Source organism: Phocoena phocoena, chromosome 3 (genome assembly GCF_963924675.1).
Source record: "Phocoena phocoena chromosome 3, mPhoPho1.1, whole genome shotgun sequence".
NCBI classification, from domain to species: domain Eukaryota; kingdom Metazoa; phylum Chordata; class Mammalia; order Artiodactyla; family Phocoenidae; genus Phocoena; species Phocoena phocoena.
Genome location: NC_089221.1, coordinates 9,551,063 through 9,564,843, shown reverse-complemented (window position 1 = coordinate 9,564,843; position 13,781 = coordinate 9,551,063). Strand labels below are relative to the sequence as shown.

The 13,781-nt window shown below is 43.8% G+C and overlaps 1 protein-coding gene across 3 annotated transcripts in view; it reads left to right on the top strand.

The window, feature by feature from the left end:
* The window catches only part of CTNND2 (catenin delta 2), a 434,854-nt gene that overhangs the window by 212,314 nt on the left and 208,759 nt on the right, over positions 1–13,781 (top strand). For all 3 annotated transcript variants that reach the window (XM_065874257.1, XM_065874256.1, XM_065874255.1), the window contains one exon: positions 2,407–2,620. In XM_065874257.1, coding sequence (XP_065730329.1) covers positions 2,407–2,620 — 214 coding nt within the window. The remainder of the gene's footprint in view (positions 1–2,406; positions 2,621–13,781) is intronic.

Below are 13,781 nucleotides of genomic sequence, written 5' to 3'. Positions count from 1 at the left end.
TTATCTTTAATACATAACCAATTGGTGAACTGTAGGAATGGCTTTATTACCACTTTTATAATAGTTTCATTATTAAAATAATTAAACCTAGATAATTTTAACGTACAACACATACACGCAGACACAAAAACATTGAGAATATGACATTCATAGTTTAACCTTTTTTGTACAAATGGAAATAAAAATAAAATGCATGTGTTAAAGCTCAGATGTATTTACGGGTCACATGTATAGCAAGAGATTTCAGCTCTCTTGGGTGAGTGCCAAGCAGGCCCTGGGTCAAACTGTAGGTTGAGAAAAAGTGGTTTTCTGATCCTTTGATAGCTTTTTCTAATTGCCCCAATGGTCCCTTTAGCCACCTTGCACCGGTGCTATCACCAATGCAGACTGTACAGGCACCTCGGGGACATTAACGCCTGTCTCTACACCCCTGTCCCCCTCTGGGGGTGGAGCTGTGTGGAGGTCTCCTCTCCTCTCCTCTCCTCTCCTCTATCCCTGGTCCTGATCTCACGGGAGGTGTGACACCACAGTCATGTTTTCTAAATTAGGGACCTAGAGTCCATGAGTTCTGGGAGGATTTCAACTTTCTCTGTTTTCATTTGGTTGATGGATGAAAATAATTCCTCCAGGCATATTCTGAATCATGAGATGGTCCACCTTATGTGTGAGACATGCATCCTCATTTTTTTGTAAGCTGGTCCCAGAAGAGCTGCAGTAGCCCCTTGGAGATGTTCTTAGATGTTTACAAAAGGGCTTTTTGTTTGTTTGTTTTGTTTTCCTTTAAAGAGGACTATTACTCAGTTTTGAGTTAGCTGACCTGAGAAACAGTGCTATAACAAGTAATCCCTCCGCATTTACTCAAATACTTACTGAACTTCTACTGTGTGCCTGGCATTGCACTTCGAATAGGGATGGGGGTCTACCAATGAACAAGACAAAGAGACTTGCCTTCCAAGAATATACATTCTAGCAGAAGACAGACAATAACAAGAAACATAATAAAGAAGTTAGGACAAATGCTATGAAGGATTCTATGATAGATGAAGGTGAAACAAGACTGCTGGATTAGGGAGGTGGTGTGATTCAGATGGCAGTTTTAAACAGTGTAGCTGAGTGGCCTCCTGGAGAACGTGGCACTAGAGCACTGTCGAAAGAGTCTGGGGATCCGGCCCTGTGCCCCTGCACGTCTGTGGGATGAATGAGTTTTCTGTAATCAGAAAACTAAGTAGGGAAGGTGTCAGATTATATTTATTCATGCCAAATTATAATTCTTCAATCCCTGAGGGATATTGAGGTTAAAAAAAGGAAAGAATATTACTGAGTGAATTGTATGTATTCTTCTTCCAAATTCAGAAATATTCAAATAGAGCTCTGCTAATGAAAACTCCATGAAATGTTCTGTATGTTAACTAGACCATTTGTTTGCACTTTAAATTTTGAAATGGGTCTGACTATTAAAGGACAGCAAGGAGAAAACACATCTGGAAACATAGTGCAAGGGCTTTTTTTAAATTTATTTAAAAAAAGAAACGTTTTCTTTGGGTAAAAAGAACACCCAAATGTAATATTATTTTACTGTTGTTATTAATCAAATACCTACGTTCCGCAGAACATGACTCGGTCCTCGTGTTCAGACCAGCTGCCATTGTGGGTGACATTCTTAGTTTCCAGGTCTTCTCAGATGAAAAGACTTGTGTCATTTCTGGTTTTTCATTTGGCTTCTGGTTCCTTTGAAAGGTTGGGGAAGCATTCCCCTATGAAGCATCATTTTCACATTTTGTACAGCAATCCTGCAGCCCTTTAAGACAGCGGTTACATTTAATAAGTCTTAGGAGTGAGAAGCATTCTTTTGCCCATCCATCTGCTTCATGCCCTGAGTATATGGCTTTTTTTTTTTTTTTTTTTAGCGGTACGCGGGTCCCTCACTGCTGTGGCCTCTCCCGTTGCGGAGCACAGGCTCCAGACGTGCAGGCTCAGCGGCCATGGCTCACGGGCCCAGCGGCTCTGCGGCGTGTGGGATCTTCCCTGACCGGGGCACGAACCTGCGTCCCCTGCATCGGCAGGCGGACTCTCAACCACTGCGCCACCAGGGAAGCCCTGTGGCATATTTTTATAGAGAGAAATGGCTGAGACACCCATTAGGAGGTTAAAATCATCTTTTCAAAATTTTGTGCCTTGAAAGGAAATGCATTTGAATTTTTATTGGTAGGATATTAAAACAAGTAAAAGCAATAGAATCTAAAGAGAGCAATAATTTGTTTTCTTTTCCCTTTGTAAAAGGCCTTCATTCAGTTAAGTGTAATTAATTGTATGGATAGCCACTACCTCATATAGAAAACCTGTTGGGGTTTAAATAGTGAAATCATCCTCTCTAAGGCAACCTTCCTTTCTCCTTTACTCCTTCAGATAAGGAGACAAGGAGGTATTCAGCTCCTGGTGGACCTGCTGGACCATCGGATGACGGAAGTCCACCGTAGTGCCTGTGGGGCGTTGAGAAACTTGGTGTATGGGAAAGCCAACGATGACAACAAAATCGCCCTGAAGAACTGTGGCGGCATCCCGGCACTGGTCAGGTTGCTCCGCAAGACCACCGACTTGGAGATCCGAGAGCTGGTCACAGGTCAGAATCCTTATTAACGGCATGACTGACTCTCAGATAAATTTCCCATCATCCAGCACGGTTGCAATGTGCTCACCAAGTATTACGGTCCCGGCCTCTCTGAGAGCTAATAACACCAGTCGTCCCGATGTGTCTCTGTAAATAACAAACGTGAATGAAAGGGTAGCAGGTGTCATGCCAGGAGATGGGTCGTATTAAATAACTAGCATCCAGTAAACATAACCCTCCTAAAATTCTATGACCGTGTTTCAGTCTTTGTCATTCGATTTAGAAGTAGTTGACATCTTACAATACCCATGGGTCATCATTAGAATGACATTAATCATAATTGATGAAAGGACAGGGCATGCGAGTTATTGTTAATCAGGTATATATTCTGGCTTAGAGTGTGGTTAACAACAGAGAGCTTATTTTACTTAACAGTCAATTTCTTGGATAAAATATTTATGCCTAGTAAAAGCCCCTAGGTTATATAAAATTACAGATTAAGGAATTTCTCAAAAGTGATCATAAGAGAAAGCCTTTCCATGGGCATAGGACTTTGGAGTTTTGTGAAATGGACATAATTATGGTAACTACCTTATAGAGCCATAGGATTAATCAATGAAAAAATGTAAAGCATTTAGCATGTGCCTTTGTGGAATATGTATGGGTACAGGAAACATTAGTCATTTGCTGTTGCCCCTCACTTTTTACATGTGCAGTTTTACTTGTTGGAGGGCTATGGGTATCGGTGGTCTCAGTACAGAATTTCAAATCACTCTTCTTGATTATATATATATATATATATGCATATATTGCTGTTCTATGTGATATTTGTTTTTTGGCTCATCAAAGTACTCCTTCAAGTATTTGGCAAGGGGATTGCAAGGTTGACTCTCAGAGAAGGATCTTTTAAGTATCCATGTTTCCACTGACCTTCTGTCTCAACTCTAAAAGTTCCTTGAAACCATGCTGATGAGCATTTACGCAGTTGCTCATTTAAGAAAATACATTACCGAAGCTAGAGTCATAAATATTTGTTCATTCTTGGGTCAGGACTCCCAGCTGCAGTATGTTTTCTTTAACTTACACCCTTTAAGATTATTGTCACATCTCCTTTGTACTTAGCTAAATTAGAACTAGACTCCCGATTGTCTTTCCTTTTGTTTTTTTCTTTTTCTTTTTCTTTTCTTTTCTTTTTTTTTTCCTTTCTCTACGTGGAGGATTGTCTTTGTGGGGAAAAAAAAAGTTGTCAAGGGTTGTCTTATGATAGTAATGTTTCACACTAAACTAGCATGGGGTGACAGGGTTAGGGAAGGAAAAACTGTTGTTATGCACATATTATGATGTGTAGGATAGTTTGGGGATGAGTGAAATAACTGAAAACGTACCCTGCCATTAAAGTTATGAACACCTGTGCTTATTTTTATGGATCATGTTTAAATTGGAAATGCCTGCAAGTGAAAGGACTCAATGTGCATGATGGAAAACAAACACCATGGTGCTTCCGTGCACTGGCTTCCTTGCCAGTGGATGGATGAGGCCAACACAACTAAAGGAACACCCCGCTGTGTACTTACGCATCCATTTCATGATTTGAAAAGAATTGGATTCTACCAAAATTTGGATTTGCTCCAGCACAAATCCCTTGTCTTGAAGCACTCTCTGTGATGGCTTATTTCATTGCCAGAGAAACTCAGCCCCATGCAAAGGGTTGCGGTGTCGATGGCTTCAATCAGAAAGGAGATGGCAGCAATGCCTGTGCCCCATGACGCTGTCTACCACAGCACGCCCTGCGCTTCTTGTGATATCTGAAGCTGCTGTGAAAGAAACGAAGGCTGGCTCCTCCCTTGCCTTTAGCTCTGATTCCGACAGATGCTGGGTGTCACTCATTATGTGCCCCTGAGCAACATCAAAAATTTCTGTGTGAGCCCCATTTGGAAACATCAAAGGCAGATATAAACTCTTCAGAATGTCCACAAGTTTCCTTTCCTGGTAGAGCTTTGGCTGTAGGAAAGATGCTTGGACTTGTTACACGTAGAAACTGTATGCCTCTTATTCTGCTCCTTTTGAGAAGAACAAAAGTTTGCACCCATTGTCAAATCATGACCCACTGTTTCCTCATCAGCAAGAGCTTGTGGCCCAGACTCTCTCCTAGAAAAAATGCTGTCTTCTCCTGATGCCATCCAAGCCATCAGAGCCGAATGGATTCAGCGTGACAGTGGTTGCTACTTCAATAGATGTTTTATGCCTTTCCAGAGGCAGGGTCTTATTGTGCCCAGCTGAACTTCAGGCACGAATTTCACCTTTTTCAAAGAAAACTAGGTTGTCAAAACATTTAGACTGGCTGAAGCTCCCGGTTTCGGGAATCGCCACGGTGGATGCCGTTGCAAAACAACAAGCACGTTGGCCAAGCTCCCCCTCTAGAAAAGGAAGTCCGAGGCAAGCCTCTAGGAGAGCAATCCAGCATGGAAGGAATTGCCGCTGCAGGTCAGTCTTTAGTGACAAAGCCTTCTAAATTTCCACGCTGGTGGAAACCTGGGGCCGCCTGGAAGCCTGCGAGGCTCGCTGACTTCCATTTAAACAGAGCAGCAAGGTGCAAATCTAGCCAAAGCTGACTCCACTGCCTGAAGAAAAAAGTCAAATGAGGCAAATGGATTCACCTCCAAGAGGCTTAGAGAGTCATTTTCATCTTTAGCACCAGCCATGGTCAACCGCCAAAGTGAGCTGTGAGAGCTGGGGTTCCGCTGGCTCCTGCAGAGCTTTGAGAATCCACGATTTTAGTACCGCCAACCCAGTTGAACTTCAAGGTTATCCAGTCCTCCATTTCTCTTATGTGTTATCCTCTTTCCTCTCCTCTGAGAGTCTTGGACTCGGCTTCTGTGCACCGGTGCCGAATCGAATCTCAGAGACAGAGTTTTGGGTGAAGTAGAAAAGAACAGCTTTATTGCTTTCCCAGCAGGCTCCTGTGTGTCCCCGTGCATCCTAACCCAGGGGGATTTGGTGAGGAGTTTTATAACCATAGTTCAAAGGTGGGGCTGCTGATAAGATTAGGGTGTGTGCAGGGCCTGCACTCCTTTCATCTGGTCTCAGGTGATCTTCTTGATGAGCTTCTCTGGTTCCTTTTAATCTGGCCTCAGGTGGTCTTCTCTAGAATGAAGAATGCTGACATCTTCTATTTATTGGGGGTTTTAGTTCTATAAAGAGCTCAGAAGGGCTTCCCTGGTGGCACAGTGGTTGAGAGTCCGCCTGCCGATGCAGGGGACACGGGTTCGTGCCCCAGTCCGGGAAGATCCCACATGCCGCAGAGCAACTAAGCCTGTGTACCACAACTACTGAGCCTGCGCTGTAGAACCCGTGAGCCACAGCTACTGAGCCCATGTGCCACAACTACTGAAGCCTACGCACCTAGAGCCCGTGCTCCGCAGCAAGAGAAGCCACCGCAATGAGAAGCCCGCGCACTGCAACGAAGAGCAGCCCCCGCTCGCCGCAACTAGAGAAAGCCCACGCGCAGCAACAAAGACCCAACGCAGCCAAAAATAAATAAATAAATTTATGGAAAAAAAAAGAGGTGATGGCTTTGGAGGAGGGTCACAAGGACCCTCCTCAAAACCTTTTTGGAATTAGGTTAGACACTCGTGCATGAATCAAAAAAACAGTGATTCAAGCATAACAACTCTGCCCATTACTCCCTTTGTAATTCTTCAGCAGACCTAATCGTTCAGCAAGGAATAAAGACATCCCAGGCCGTCTCTAGTACATGAAGTTTTTTCTGTTGTATTTTCCTTCCTGCCTGTTAGTGAATTTGTGAAAATAAATGTGCATTGAAAAAAAAATTATAGGGGAAGGGAGGGTGACAGACACTTTGAATTCCTCTCTAGATATTTACAAACTAGGATGTTTTGTAAACAAATATTCGAAAGAACAATTTTAGTGATTTAAAAAAAAATAAAGCATGTTTATAAACCAGACTTTAGATTAGACTTAAGCTCTGTATCCAGAAGGGTCGAGAGCACCAAATTATAAACAATAAAAGACTAAAAGAACTAAATGACTTTGCAGAACTTTACCTTATTTACTGAGTATTCCTTGGCAAACAGTTTGAACAGTAATAAAATGTTAAAAATTGAGCTATTTACATGCATTTACATTCAACACATAACCATGCTTGCTTAAAAAAAACAGCTGTTTGCACTTCAGTATCTATTCATAGCAGAATATATTTTGCCACTGCCTGTTAGGCCTTGCAATAAATAATTTTCTTCCTATGCAATAATTACTATGAGATGATGATCAGAATTTTATTTAAATCCAGTTGAAGCTATTTCATGCTGGCCATTACTTGAAATGTTCCTATAAGCAAATACACTTTGATTAGAACTGCTGCCTGTCCTTTGGGCTTGACTAATACAACTTTTCTCTCCCTAAAGATGGAAATAACCTAAATTTTGAAAGGCCCAACTAAAGATTTCAGAATGCTTTACAAATCATAATAAAACAATCTTTATTAAACCATAGCACTTAATAAATAAGTTTTATTTCTGTTGAAAGCAAGTGTCCTTAAGAGTTCTACTTCTCCAAGAGCAGAGTATATTTTTTCATTTTATGCTTCGTGTTCCCAAATAGTCTTTTCTTTTAACGAAGGAGACAGGCCTCAGTTTAACTATTTTACTTACTGGCATTAGGTCATTTGATTTAATGCCTAGTCTCCAAAGGGCTCCAAAGTTGAGTTATATGCCCTCAAAATTCATATGTTGAAGTCCTAACCCACAGACCCTCAAAACGTGACTCGGATGTAATTAAGTTCGGATGCTAGAGTAGGATAGGCCCCCTAATCTGATATAGCTGATGTCTTTATGAAAAAAGGAAATTTGGACACAGACACACACAGGGAGAAGGCCATGTGAAGCTGAAGGTGGAGATCGAGGTGATGCTTCTACAAGCCAAGGAACACCAAAGATGGACAGCAAACCACCAGAAGCCAGGAGAAAGGCGTGGTCAGATTCTCCCTCACAGCCTCCGAAGGAACCAAGCCTGCTGACACCTTGATCTTGGATTTCTAGCCTCCAAAACCATAAGTCTGGTAGACAAAGTGTAAATATTACTAAATATTATCTCTACTGCCGATGGAAGCCAGGTTGGAGGCATTACTCTGTGTCTGTTAGCCAGTGGGCTTACTGTTTCAAAAGAATTCTGGGGTGTAACAAACACCCTTTATGGAAGGAGACATTGGAACAGAGGAGAAGCATTTTCCCCACTAGCATCCTCCAGCCTTGTTTTTTTCTCTTATTTTATTTGTATGATCAGCCAGAGGCATGGCTTATCTCTCCAAAGCAGGAGCCAAGCATTTTGTCAAAGTAGCCTTTCTTCCATCTTCCTGGGACTTTTTGGTCTTCACCTGGGACTCCTGGTGGGCATTTTATAAATTATACCAAGCGGTATGAAATGGGTCAGAATAGCACATTATTTAAGTCAATCCAGGGTCACTGTCTTCCCAAGATTTAAAATTAAAATCCAGATTTATTTTTTATCCCAAATAATGTCCAGCCATGTTATCCAACATAGCATATCAGAGGTTCTGCAATAATGTTAAGTATCATCAGAAAGGTAAAAATGAACAGAGACATTCAAGTAATGAAATGCCAGCAATGTAGAGATGCTTTGAATTTTAGTATAATCCCCACCAAATACCAAATTCCCAAGGAGAAATTAAAAATCGAAGTCTAAATCCACTTTCATGTTGAAGTCCAAAGACATTAAAGTTCAAAGGAACTAAAGCCAAAAAATCAATATCTCTTGCCATTGTGTGTTAAAGTTCAAAGACCACGATTCTTAAGTTAACTAAAGTGTAAAAACCATCCTCCCCAACTTCTTTATTCTTCTCTAGACTTCTTTATTAGTCTCTGCCAGAAGGTTTCTCTGGGGTTTGGTTTCTTCAGCAACAGGGGCTACCTCACACTGGAACTGGTGACATACTTTCAGGGCCCTCAGAAGATGCATTATTTCAGTGTCAGCTCCCACTCTTCTCACTGTTTAAGGATGTGAACCCTGGCGTGTGCCCATCACCTTTAAGAAAGAAGCCACCCTCAGCCCTCAAGAACGGTTATCCCAGACACAGGTGGGTACCCAGGACCAGCCAGAGTCAAGACCCTGGCAGTCACTTACTGAAGTCCGTATTGATTACCTATTGCCGCTACAACACATTTCCACAAATTTAGCCCTTAAAACAATGCAAATTTATTATCTTCCAGTTCTGGAGGCTAGAAGTCCAACACAAGTCTCACTGGGCTAAAATGGCTAAAATCAAGGTGTCAGTAGGACTGTGTTCCTTTCTGGAGACTTTACGGGGGGCAGGCCTTGCCTTTTCCAGCTTCTAGAGGCCATCCACATCCCCTAACTGTGACCCACTTCCTCTGTTTTCAAAACTGGCAACATGGCATCAGTGATGAGTCTTCCACAGTCACATTCCCCATGACTGCTGCCTGGAACGGTCCTCTGCTTTTAAGGACCCACGTACCTAGACTGGGCCCACCAGCATCTCCAGGAGACTCAACTCATCTCAAGATCCTTACATTAATTGCAGCTTCAGAGTCCCTTTTGGCATATAAGGTAACATATTCACAGGTTCTGTGGACATTGTTGGAGGACCATTATTTTGCCAACCACAGTATCAGAGGAAAGATGAGTAAATGAAGATCTCCTTGGATTCAGTGAGTCCGACGAGGCCAGTCTGGTGGTACCCGGCTTCCAGAGTCCACAATGGGTGAACTTAAATTGACTCAGGAGAAAAAAATCCCAGCCAAAGGTTCATCTAGGTGTTATGCATTCATGCATATAGTCTCCTCTTGGGAAATTGGAATTGTATACATTGCTGCCATCTTGGAATATTTAGATGCCTTCACCAGGTGTGTTCAGCTGGGGTTTGACCAGAGAAGCATGAGCAAAATGAGTGGTCTGGAGAAAGGGATCTATTATCACAATGAGACCTGACATCCCAGCAGGAGCTGGCGGAGAAGTCTGCGGAAGGCTGTAACTCTGTGTCTGGCGCTGAGGCTGAAGTTGACATAGGTCGGCAGGTAAAGGTGAGGAAGGAAAGCTGAATATGAAGCAGGGGAGAGCGAGGACCAGCGGGCACCCGTGAGGATAGCCTGGCACTCTCTTCTGCCTCTCCTTGGCTGCATGCTGGCTACATGAGAGACACACGAAAGCTGGTGCCCTTTGCTGTAGCCCTTTGCCTGGCCCAGGACGTGGGGAAGCATGGTGCCCCCTGCCCTCCAGAGCTCACCGCCTGCTGCTTCCCCGAACCTTCCAGATTGCCTGCAGATTTCTCCCCTGACAACCTCAACCTGGAACGTGCAGGGAAGGGAATTCTGGGAGGCGTGGCTGCAGCTCTGAGGGGTGACACAGCACGGACCCACCACAGCAGGTGTCACCAGAGGGGACTCCTTTCCCTTCCTGCGTGCTTGAAACCTTTGACTGTTAATTTCCTCTTTGGGAGTTGGGTGTCTCAGCTCTGCACCGAGGGCGTGTGTCCTGTCTGATGACATGCCTTCCACGCTCACTTGTTCACAGATGTCTCTCAACCCTGTGCCACACAGTCCTTTCCCTGCTTTGTACTTTGGAATTGTGAAATCGCCTAGCCCCGTGCAGGGTGCAGAATCACCCTCCACAGATTCCCAGACTGAAGACACTCTTTCTTGTTTTTTTTTAAGTTTTTTATTTTTTGATGTGAACCATTTTTAAAGTCTTTATTGAAGTTGTTACAACGTTGCTTCTGTTTTACGTTTTGGTTTTTTGGCCACGAGCCGTGTGGGATCCTAGCTCCCCGACCAGGGATCCAACCCGCACCCCCTGCATTGGAAGGGGAAGTCTTAACCACTGGACCGCCAGGGAAGTCCCTGAAGACACCGTTGATGTCACTGAAAAGGGTGCTTCCAGGGGCACCTCTGCTCTGTGCTGCTCAAGTCTCTGTCTCTGTTCGTGTTCTGGGCCCTGAGATCCACGTCTTCCTTTTAACCGCTGCGATGGGATGCATGTCTGTGAAGCATTCCCCTCTGCTCGTGCCCCATACCTTTCAGGAGAACTCAGTTGAGTTTCCACCTGCTACACTGGCTTCCTTGGTTGGACGCTGCTTCCTAACTTGCGTAGGGAGAGAACTGTTTGCTGGAATTGAGTTCTGCGTTCCCTTTACTTTCCCTTTGCCCTTGAACCTGAAAGCACCCTAGCAGCGATGTGCTTTTCTAACATTCCTCTAGATTCCAGAACAGGAGTTGGCAAACTTTTTCTGTAAAGGGCCAGATGGTGACTGTTTTAGCTTGTAGGCCATAGAGTCTCTGTTACAACTATTCAGTTCTAATACCGGGTGAAAGCAGCTGTAGACAATACGGAAACAAATGGGCGTGGCCGTGTTTTAATAAAACATTATACATAAAAGCAAGTGGCTGGCACCCAGGTCATAGTTCATAGGACCCTCTGTTACCCCGTCTCTTCCGCAGCCAAGTTCTGGATGCAATAAAGAGGGAAGCTACCTCATCAACTCCTTACTCTAAGGGGTCAAGTTGGAGGCCAGGCTGCAGGTTTGTTTGCCCAGCAGCTTTGCTAATCCAGAAGCTCAGAATTAGGCAGAGGTATCCACCAACGCACAGCCGCAGAGGGGCCAGGGCAGCCTTCCTCCCCGGCTACCAGCCTCCAGGGACACATCCCGTGGAGCCCAGGGGAACCAGAGTTCCCCATGGCCACTCAGAGCTGATCCAAGCCCTGCGTGCCCACTGACTACCTGAATCAGTCCCTCCACTCCCAGGGGAAGAATGAGTGAGGGGTGTGGGAGAAGACTGTTTTACATTCATTGTGCTCCATTCAGAGAAAGGAAACAACAGCCCTGGGGAAGAATCATTCCCCACCAACCGATTGCTGTGAATTGTGATGGATCCCTGAAGGCGAGAAGAAATCAGTGTTTGTGCTTCGTCTGCCTCTTGACCCCAGCTCATCTCCTAACCAACTCTGTATCTCACATTTTTTATAGAGATGTCTACTCTTATCCTCTGTCATTTTAACCATTTTAAGGGTTACCTCTCTCTATAGTAGATTGCCCAGTTATATCCAAATACAAAAGACAAAAGCAAACCTCAGCACTAGTTCTGATTTCTGATTTCCTCTCCAACCAGACCTAATCAAATTAGGAAATTTAGGCCATTGACTTCTTGCCCACCCCTACTGTTAGTCCTAGAGATTGAAGGAGGTCTGTAGGCCGTGGGTCTAATTATTCATTAAACAAATGCTTCTGGAGTGTCTACTATGTGGCAGTGAGGTTTAGGTGCTTGCCATATAGGAATAAGTACCCAGGTACCTTCTAGCCAGAGACCAACTCTAGGGTATGGCACTCCTCCTAATGGCCAAGATGGTGGTACATGTGCTCCAGGGAGCTGGATGGAGAAAGAGAGAAAAAAAGGGCACAGTTGGGAGAGATCATGGACTTCAGCTGATTTCAAAGTAAAGAAGTGAACTATAGCAAGACTTTAAGTGTAATTTCAATATGCATCAACAGAACCATTTCAGAATGTTTCAAGCTAGGAACTCAGAGGCCTGCCCCCATAGAGCTTATGTTGCAGTGGACAAGACAGATAATAAACCTGTAATTTCAGGGAGTGGCAAGTACCGTGATGAAAAATGAAGCCGGCTAAGGAGATCAGAAAGTGATGGGAATTTATTACTTGGAGTGAAGCTCAACTTAAAAAAACTGAAAAGCCCCAAATAAAGCTGTGTTCACTAAGATGGACATTTCTTTCTCTCTCCCATAAATGAAGCCTGAAGGTTGTAGGTGATAACATAGCTGTGTCCCATAGTCTTTAGAAATCCAGCCTCCATCCAGTCATAGATCATATTCTTTAGGGTGTGGCTCTCTTATTAACGACCAAGATGGTGGCACCTGTGTTCCAATGAGCTAGACATTTTGATATACAGTGTTTTAAAGGAGTTTATGCTTCCTTATGTTATGGTAAGATGAGACGTTGACTGTAAATCAGTTCTACAACCCGTCTTTATTACACGTTCCATAGGGTAGAACACCAGAGAATGTATCTACAGCTGTCATGTCATATTGTTTCCTGTGTATTACATTCTTCCTGCTCTTCAACGTGCCTAACCTAAGAATCAGGGTATTCTCTGCATTCTTGTATCCCCGAAAGGGATGAACAAACATTCCTCAATACCCACCACTTACCAATCATTGTGCTGGGTCCCCTGAGCCTGGAATTAAAGGAGTTGCTCAATGTCACTGCTGGGCTCTGGTACATGCCTGGGCCTCTATTTCCAGTGCCTGTTTGCTTTACAACAATGATTTCCCAGTCCCCACCGCCAGCAATCAAATACAGATTTCCAGGCCCAGGATCTCTATGGTAATAGCCTGCGACTCCACGTTTTTAATAAAATCCGACAGCAGTTCTCATGATCATGGATGTTTCAGGAATATCACTTTCTATTCTCTCCAGGCCAACAGTTACCACTGTGGGTTAGGAGGCATGGACGTATTTTGAGAGATGCCAGAACAGTTTGTTGCTAATAGTAACTGAGTTATGAAAACATGTGGCTCACTTATCAGTTTTTGCAAATTAGAAAGAATTTGAGGTTACCTCTTATTCTAATGTGCTTGCCCAGGTGAGAGAGAAACAGTGGGGTGACTCCTAACAACATAGCAGAAATTGCCTATAACAGTTCCCTAACTTACAGCCTGCAGTAAGCAACTGTTATTGCTGGTACTGTGAGCTGGGATGGGGCTTGCCACTGTCACAGCCCTCTACTTCCCTGAAAAACCTTTTGGGGTTTCCTCAGGACCTCTGAGCCTACTGCATGAGTGCATCCCATTTTCCATGCTGCCGAGGTAACGTGTTGGATGTTCCCAGACTGTCTGAGGTTGTCTTCATTTTTCACTGCCATGATCATTGGTTGCTGATGACGTGAAACATACCCATGGTTACCTACAATTAAGTTTCAGAGCACGCCAGCACGTCGGAAAGGTTCAAAGGAAAGTATTGCCAGGGGCACTGTGTCTTGCTGTGTTTATTTGTCTGGTTGGAAACGTACAGTGTGTTTTACTTGTTAGGTCTGACAGTGCATAACTGATTTGTGGCTCTACTTTGCAACCCACGAGATACAAGTTAATTAGAAGCACTTTTCCCTAATT